This window comes from Manihot esculenta, chromosome 9 (genome assembly GCF_001659605.2).
Source record: "Manihot esculenta cultivar AM560-2 chromosome 9, M.esculenta_v8, whole genome shotgun sequence".
NCBI lineage: Eukaryota > Viridiplantae > Streptophyta > Magnoliopsida > Malpighiales > Euphorbiaceae > Manihot > Manihot esculenta.
This window is the reverse complement of record NC_035169.2, coordinates 26,621,012-26,629,741: the sequence shown is the minus strand read 5'-3', so window position 1 is coordinate 26,629,741 and position 8,730 is coordinate 26,621,012. Positions and strand designations below refer to the sequence as shown.

General features: G+C 28.2%; 1 protein-coding gene and 1 non-coding gene across 2 annotated transcripts; both read right to left on the bottom strand.

Annotated features, from left to right (window-relative positions):
• Positions 1-5,073: 5,073 nt before the first annotated feature.
• Positions 5,074-6,140, bottom strand: LOC110622481 (dolichyl-diphosphooligosaccharide--protein glycosyltransferase subunit 4A). Its single transcript, XM_021766986.2, has 2 exons — positions 6,099-6,140; positions 5,074-5,332 (listed from the first exon to the last, which is right to left on the bottom strand). Exon 2 carries the CDS (start codon positions 5,330-5,332, stop codon positions 5,219-5,221), a length of 114 nt encoding a protein of 37 aa, XP_021622678.1. The 5' UTR covers positions 6,099-6,140; the 3' UTR covers positions 5,074-5,218.
• Positions 6,141-6,338: 198 nt separating this feature from the next.
• TRNAH-GUG lies at positions 6,339-6,410 on the bottom strand. The gene has a single exon. It is a non-coding gene; the product is annotated as a tRNA-His (tRNA).
• Positions 6,411-8,730: the final 2,320 nt, after the last annotated feature.

Below are 8,730 nucleotides of genomic sequence, written 5' to 3'. Positions count from 1 at the left end.
TATTAATGAGAAAAACAGAATGTACAATAACATAAGACCAAAAATATCTTCAGTAATTGAACTTGAAAAAGTAAAACTCTAACCACATTCAAAATATATTGATACTTCATTTTAATTATAGAATCTTATTCTGGAGTTTCCACACAACTAGTTTGATGAATAATACCTTTTGAAGCAAAAAACTGAGTCATGGCAAATTCAGGACCATTATCACTTCTGAAAATTCTAAGTTTTGTTTTAAATTGTGTCTCAATGAAATTAATAAAAGACCATATTAAAAAATAAGTTTCAGATTTATGCTTCATTAAGAAAATCCACGTATGCCTAGAAAAATCATCTACTATGGTTAAAAAATATATGTGTCCATGAACATAAGGAACTTTAAAAGGTCTCTAAATATTGGCATGAATAAAATCAAACAGAGCAGAGGATTTAGATGTACTTATCGGAAAGGGCAATATTTCGGTTTAGCATAATGACAAGTATCACAAACCTCATTATTTAAAGAAGTCACATGAGAGTGTGTATTTCAAACAAAATGCATAACAGTCATAGAAGGATGTTCTAATCTAAAATGCCATATATAAAAAACTGCATTAGAACCTTTTTCAACAGAATTTATATCACAAGCATCTACAAGTAACAAAGTACTGTTAACAGAGGATAAACAGGTGCCGTCAAGATGTAAAGGCCATTCTTAACCTCACCTAAACCAATTTTCTTCAATGTATTCTATTCTCGTATAACACGTTTATTGTAATGAAAAAGAAGAATACATGAAAGACAAGAATTCGATTTAGTTATAGAAATAAGATTGAAAGTAAATTCAGGTGTGTATAAAACTTCAGATAAAACGAACAATTCTAAAAAATAAACGATCCCTGAAAAATTAGCAGAAACAGTAGTACCATTTGGTAGCTTAACATGAACATACTTAATTTTCTTATATGTCATAAAGTGCGTAAGAGAAAAACACACATGATCAGTTGCTCCAGTATCCAAGGTCCAGGATTCAGTTTGCAAAGCACAAGAAAAAATTAAGGAATTACCTACTGAGTTAAAACAAGAAGTTGTAAAATGCAGAGTATCCTAATCTACTGGGACAGATATGTTAACTTGTTTTGCACTGTGTATTTCCTATTGAACCTTCTCAGGTTGAATTAGGGCGAGCAATCATTGATATTGATCAGGTGTGAACATCGATACCGAATGCTCAATATGAGATGGAACATAACGGGCGAGCATTCGTTAATATTAATCAAGTGTGAAGATCGGTATCGAATGCTCAATATGATCAGGCGAGTGAGTGTTATCTACACAAAGATTAGTAATACCAACAAGAGAATTATTCCTAGTCTTAAAACCAAAGAGAAAACTATGTTTATGATAATAAGTTCTCAATATGTCTCATTCTACCACAAAAGGTACAAATCTTAATTTTGGACTGAGAAGCAAGTTTTTTTTAATCATGATTAAAACGAGAAAGAACAACCATGCCTTGCCCACAAGAGGATTTCTGTGACAGTTCTTGAGAAGGAACAACTATGCCTTGCCCATAAGAGGATTTTTGTGATAGATCTTGAGAAGAGTAAGAGCTCTAGGTTTAATAATTAGATTGAGATTCAACTGTCTCTCTTACTAGACCATAAGAGAGAAAGCCTTATTGATGGATGGTAAGTGATCTATCATCATAATCTGAGATCTATTATAACTAAAGAAATCATTAAGACCTTTCAAGAAACGAATGATATAGTCATTCTGTCTATGATTTTTCACAATCTTAAGAACATTGCAATTGCAAGGATTTAAACAGAGACATTGTGGCATAAGTCTAAAATTGTCTAACTCATCCCATAGAGTTTTAAGATGAGTAAATTAATTGGTAACAGATAGATTACCTTGTTTGAAATTGTAAATTTCTTCTTGTAAGTCAGAGATTTAGAACATATCACATTGTGAGAAGTGATCTTATAGATATTTCTATGCATCCACAACACTATCGATCCAGATTATGTTTTGGGCAATCGACTGAGAAAGAGATTTTGTTATCCATGAAAGAACCATGTTGTTGCATCTATCCCACGCAGCAAACATAGAATCACCTTTTTTTTTGGTTTCTTTAGACTTTCATTGATGAATCTGATCTTATTTTTAAATTATAGCGCCATTTTCATTACTCTCACCCAAGAGTGATAGTTCAGACCAGAAAGGACTGGAAACACTAAAACTAGTGCCGAATTTTTGTTCGGATGAAGAAAATATGGATTTGAAGGATTGGTAACATAATTACTATTCGAATTTCTATTTCTGATTACAGATGATTCAATGGCCATGGATAAAAGCAGAAGATAAGGAAAGAAAGTAAGAACAAGAAAAGGAAAACACTCGGAATAGAAAGAAAGAACTCTCGGAAAGAGACGTCGAGTAGAAGAAAAACTCTCGGGCTAGAAAAAAAAAACATTCGAAACGAAAAGAAAAACCCTCGGGATAAATGAAAGAAACTTCGTGAGGGAAAACTCTCGGAACGAAAGAAAAACACTCGGGACTAATGAGAAGTTTCGAGTGAAAAAACTCTCGAAAAAAAAGAAAAACGTCCGGGACGGATGAGAGATTTCGTAAGAGAAAAACTCTCAGAACGAAAAAAAAAAAAAAACTCGAGTCAAAATACAATTTTCTTTATCGGAAGAAAGAAGATTCGAGATACAGGAGAAAAGACTCAAGATGGAAGAAATTTTTTTTTTTCAAACAGTAGGAGCAATTATTGCTATGATACCATGTCAACATTACTGGAAAGAAAAAAAAAATAATATTTACTCTATTATAAATACTTTGAAAAGTCTTATATTTATATATAATCTAAAAAAAGAAAAGAACTAATTATATTATTCTAGGATAATCTATAAAAATTAACTATATTACTTTAAAATAATTTAAAATAATTATTTTTTTATTTTTTTAAATAAATGAATCCTTTAATACTCGTAAATAGATTAGCGAGGATCGTTTACTTTAATTGGAGAGTAAATAAATAGTATAAAATAAATGAGTTTTATTTATTCAGGTGTTTGATTTATATTGAACCAGATCAAAATATATATACGTTGTAATAACTTCCAAATGCGTTTTGTACTAAATGAATGTGTGGTAAAAAATGGGTAAATATGAATATATCTAGTAAAAGTTAAATGATGAAACCATTATCAATTTAGATTTATTTTTGTTTCGTTTATCTATTAATGAAGTTTATGCTTTCTCTCCATTTTCAATCGCTTTTTGTAGTATCACTCAGAAAGATTTTATTTTATCTTTGATGAAATCATTTCGAACTCTATCATTTCTCCTACCATTTCATTTATGTTTATAAAATTGATTGAAATAGCATTTAAATTTTCATATTATAATTAGTTAATATGCTAAATTTATTGCTTGAAAGGTGATGGGTTCACCGGTTGAGTATTGTTTATTGTGAAAATTGCTTATGTTGTTTTAGCTAAAATTCGGTGGATTTGATTTAAAATTAAATTAAATTTAATTAAATAAATTAAAAATTAAAATTTTAGTATTTATAAAAATTGAATCGAAATAAATCTAATTCATTTCTATTCAATTCGATTTGATCGGTTAGACTTTTAATAAATTTTTTTATTTTTTATATATTATTTTTTAATATTTTAAAATTTAATTGAAATCTTTCTATTTTATTTATGGTTTAATCTTTTCATATTATTAAAAATAATATATTATTATCATTAATTGATTCAATTCAATTTTTTTATTTTTTCTGATTAAAACTAAATCGAATCGAAATAATTAAAAATTTTAAAATTAAAAATTAAACTGAATTAAAATAAATAAAAAATTAAATTAAAATTTTAAATTAATTCGATTCCATCAATTTTTTTTGGCTTTAAACTAAATAATGTAAACCAACTTCTAACTATTTTCTGTATGCCACTCTTTTGTTTACCCTCTATCACACTATTTGAGCTTGGTAGAGAAATTGGTACGCAGGGTTAAAATCCTTATGGTATTTTATTTTTTATTAAATTAATTTTATTTAAAAATTTCAAATTTCATATATCTCGCAGAAAAAATTAAAAAAAAATCACCAAAACAGATTAATGGAAAATACTTTTTCAATCAAATAGAAAATTTAACTATTTTTTAAAATAACTTCTATTTTCTCATAAAAAAGTTATTTTCATATTTTAAGAATTTTATTAATACTATTGAATTTTTTTACATAAATTTTAATAACATCCATTATTTTCTAAATATTGTAACCAAATAACGGAGTATAAGTTCTTTTTATTGAAAACTGATTTTATTAGAAAACATTTTCTATCTACATGTTATTTTCCGTAAAATATACAAAAGATTATTTTAGATTAAATTTTCATCTAATGCAATAATACTAGCGAAGCTTGAGGCAGATTTGAGCTTAAAAAATTATATAGGTATATTTAAAAATAAAATTCAAACATTTGCATTAACTCACATTTATATTTAAAATATTAAAATTTTTAAATTTTTTATAATTATAATCATAGCATTAAATTAAATTTTAAAAAACTGACAATAAATTATAATACAATTTTTAAAATTCCACTAAGCACATTAATTTGCCTGAAATTTTCCTGTAAAATAAAGACTATCCTTACAATCAAAACATTAAAAGAAAAGAAAGGATAACAATTCAAGTTTCTTTGCCAAGTCTTAGCAGCGTTGACCACTTCATCAAAGGCATACCACTCTCGATACCAAAATTATGGGGCTGAACCATAAAGGCTGCAACACTAGGAACTGTTCCAGATATTATATATTTCTCCTGTAAGGAAATCCTTAATTCAAATCTTTCTGGTGAAAAGTATGTCGGTTTCAATAACAATGTTCGAAATTGCCTGCACCAATACTATAACAATGCCGTTCCCACTAGCACCAAAACCATGAACTTGGACCAGCAACTCATTTACCACTTTTTTTTTTTTTTTTTCACATTTAACTCAATTTCCTAGAGTTCACATTCAGAGGTTGAAGAAACAGAGCATGAAAATGAATTAAACACAAGGTATCTGTGAAAATAGCAGCAACTGATTTACACCCATAAAATGCAAATAACTGTTTTAACATAATCAAGTTGTATTCATTGATGAAACATCTCAGTCCTCATAATTAACAGAATGCATGTCTATTAAGACATAAAAAGAAGCCAATAAACTTAGTTTCCTTCATATTTAGGATCAGCCATCACATAATGGTATGCTATTACTAGTGCAAAAATAAAAATGCCAAGAAAATTGGCAAAGAAGCCCAGATCTTGATCATCAAACATCTGTAACAACATCAAAAAAAAAAAAAGGAAAAAAAGAAACAAAAATCAGCATAATACTTCAAAATGTCATAAATTTAACAAGGTTAAAAAATACAGTATCAGCATAATAGAATCATTGATTCCAAATAATGGTTGATCAAATGAGTTCAACTCAGAAAAACTACACTTCTGCAATAGTACCATTATACAGATTGCAACTATCAACTAACATACAAATTCTTAGTACTAATGAACTCCAGAGATATGCAGGGATACATGAAACCTTTCAGAACTGGGTCAATAAATTAAAACCTCAACGGATTGGTGCGATCAATCGGCTCTTAAATTCATACAACATTCAAAAATGGACTTCTGCATTATATCAATTGAGTTGCAAACAATCTAGCAACATAGTTTCTAATGGCCTTAATTAGACTATCAAATCTCTAAAAAGCTAACATTTCCTTGCCTGCCCATAATCGATAAAGGAATCAATTTTGTTGAAACACATAATTAGGTTAAAAAGAGGTACATGATCAAAGCAAATTGCGATCCTCCAGTATGCTAATAACACTGAAATGCAGTCCAATAATCGAAGAGCTGCTAATAAAAGCTTAATCGTCTCGTAATTGAAATTAGATATAAGCAAAAGTAATTAATTCAAAGTTCCAAACAGCGATCTAACGCAATCGCACAACTCTAATTTTAAGAAAACATCAAATGAATCGAAATCTATAAACCCTAGCGAAATGGGACATGTCGTAAGATTGTAGATTGAGAAGCTTACCGCGGCGCCTAGAAGAAAAATCGAAGGAGATGGAGAAATTTCTCTCAGAGCTGCAGCCCAGTTCCAGAACACTCGCCAAGTCAAGAGCCAAAGGCAATAAAACTCGCGCTACGCTCGCATAAACATCTTACGACATGTCGTTTAGTTCTTTGGAAATGATAAAAAAAAAAAAGAAATCAATAGCTTATGACGTGTCGTTTAAATAATTGGAGCTTACAAAGATGAAAAAAGGACTTAAAGTGTGGCTGCTGGGATTCGAGCCCAGGTCTCCACGGCCACAACGTGGAATTCTTACCACTAAACTACAGCCACTTGTTGATTTCGTAACCTCTGTCTACAAAATTTCAATTCTAGACGAAAGTCTGAGCCTCATTCAGAAGCAAGCAGCAAAAGAATGCAATTCTCCAGAGCTCCAGTGACAACAATCCTTAGGAGTAAGCATAGTTTGTGTTATGAGACTTACACTAGAGAACATTTTGGAGAGGAAATAGAAGAAAGGGCGGAAAATAAGGAGGGAAAATAAAAGTGAATGAAAAACTATTTTTCTTTATTTGTTTGAATAGCTAGAAGGAAAATAAAATAGAAAAGTAGTTTTCTTAATAGTAAAAAGTTTTTTTTACCTTTTTATTTTATTAATAAAATAAATTATTGTAAGGATAGAAATGTAATTTTAATAAATTATTATTCATTACCCATGGGTATCACTTGATATTTTCCTTGCTTATTTTCCTCTTCCTTTTATTTTTTTCGTTTCTAAACAAGTGAAGGGAAAAAGAAATCTTTATTTTTCTCCCTTATTTTCCACTCGTCCAAACAACCCATTAGGACAGGAGGCACTGGTGGATTGATTGGGACCAATGAAAAAAGACACATTTATATTCAGGGTCAACATAAAATTTATATTTAAGACGTTAAAATATTGACTTAGTTAAGTACATATTTAATAAATTTAAATTTAATATAATTATATGAAATCAGCATTAATTTAATTAAAATTAAATTTAATAAAAACATAATTTTAATTATTAAATTTTATTTTAACTAGACTAATAAAAAATAATTTTCTAATTAAAATCTTTTTTAAAATTTAGTAAAATAAAAAGCAGGAATATATTAGGAATAAATTTATATTTAAAAACTAAAATTTAAAGCGGAGGTTGGCCTCGAAGCTCCTTGAAATCAATCATATCTGATTTTTAATTTAAAAAATAAGAAATATCACAGTGAGAAGGGCATTTGTATCACGTAATATCTAAATTTAATTTTTAAAAATCTTTACACACTAAGTAGAGACGTATTGAGCACGGTACTTATTTTTGAAAAATTTCATATTGGATACCTAATTTTGTAATAATCTCTGTTAATAAATGCTGTGTAATTAATAACTAAAGTAGCAAGATTAATATATAAAACTACAAAATATCACATTCAATTCTATTTTATTTTTTAAAGATTATTACAATATAATATCCACGTTAATTTGTAGCAGTTATAAATTATTAAAATTGTATAGAATTTTTTAAAATATGATTAATTCTATTTTTAAATAAAGTTACAATATAATTGTATAACCTATTAATTAATTATAAAATATTTAAATAATAAAATATATTATTAACCATTGAAATTAATATTGTTATTAAAATTTTAAAAAGTTCAACAATATTAATAATTTTTTAATTATTATGTTTTGTTATTATAATATTAATAATTTTTTAATTATTAGATTTTTAATTATAGGATTTAAAAAATTAATATTATACAAAATAAAAAAATTAATATTAAAAAAAATTAATGTGACTGAAAATGAACCGAATATGATTGGTTAATTATAAGAGAGAGGTGGTTGGAATATACAAGGAGCCACTTTACATATGAGATAATTAGTTTAAATTAATACTTTATTATAAATTTAAGATAAATGTATAAGAATGTGTGTCATTAACTGACTCTACGTATTAAGGGTGTTCATGAATTGATTCAAATTCATTAAATCTATTCGATCCAATCTAAACCAAGATTTGTTTAGATGATTCATCCAATTTATATATATATTTTTTATTGGTTAACCAATAAATAATTATTTTATATTCAATTACATATTTTAAATTTTAAAAAATTAAAGCGATCTAGGTCTCTTCTCTGAAAGAGCAGTTGTCTCTCTTGTCTTTTGACAAGTTTTCGTCTTTCGTTCTATTTTTGTTTTCAATTCTTTTATTTCGAATATGTCAGATGATTAAGTCTCTATTGATATGGCGGCGCTCTCTATGGATGGCGAGGATGGTGATGGCATAGTTTTCCCAGCAATGGAAGGTGAAGAGAAGGAATGTTTTGAGTTGTGCCTGATTGGTCGTTTTTTGACAGATCGGATCATTAACTTTCAAGCCATGAGACAAACCATGGCTTCTCTATTCAGGCCTACTATGGGGATGATCATTCGTGAACTTAACGAGGAGTTATACCTGTTTCAGTTCTTCCATAAGGTTGATTTGCAGAGGGTTTTAGCTATGTGTCCATGGTCCTTCAATAATAATCTACTGCTATTAGAGAGGGTCCCTCTCGAGGTTAAGCCGACAGATGTCCCTTTGTTCTATATGTGCATTTGGTTGCAAATTCATGGGTTGCGCAGAGG

Excerpts from the sequence above, each read along its gene's own strand:
- LOC110622481 (XM_021766986.2), bottom strand. The coding sequence starts at position 5,332 with ATGTTTGATGATCAAGATCTGGGCTTCTTTGCCAATTTTCTTGGCATT.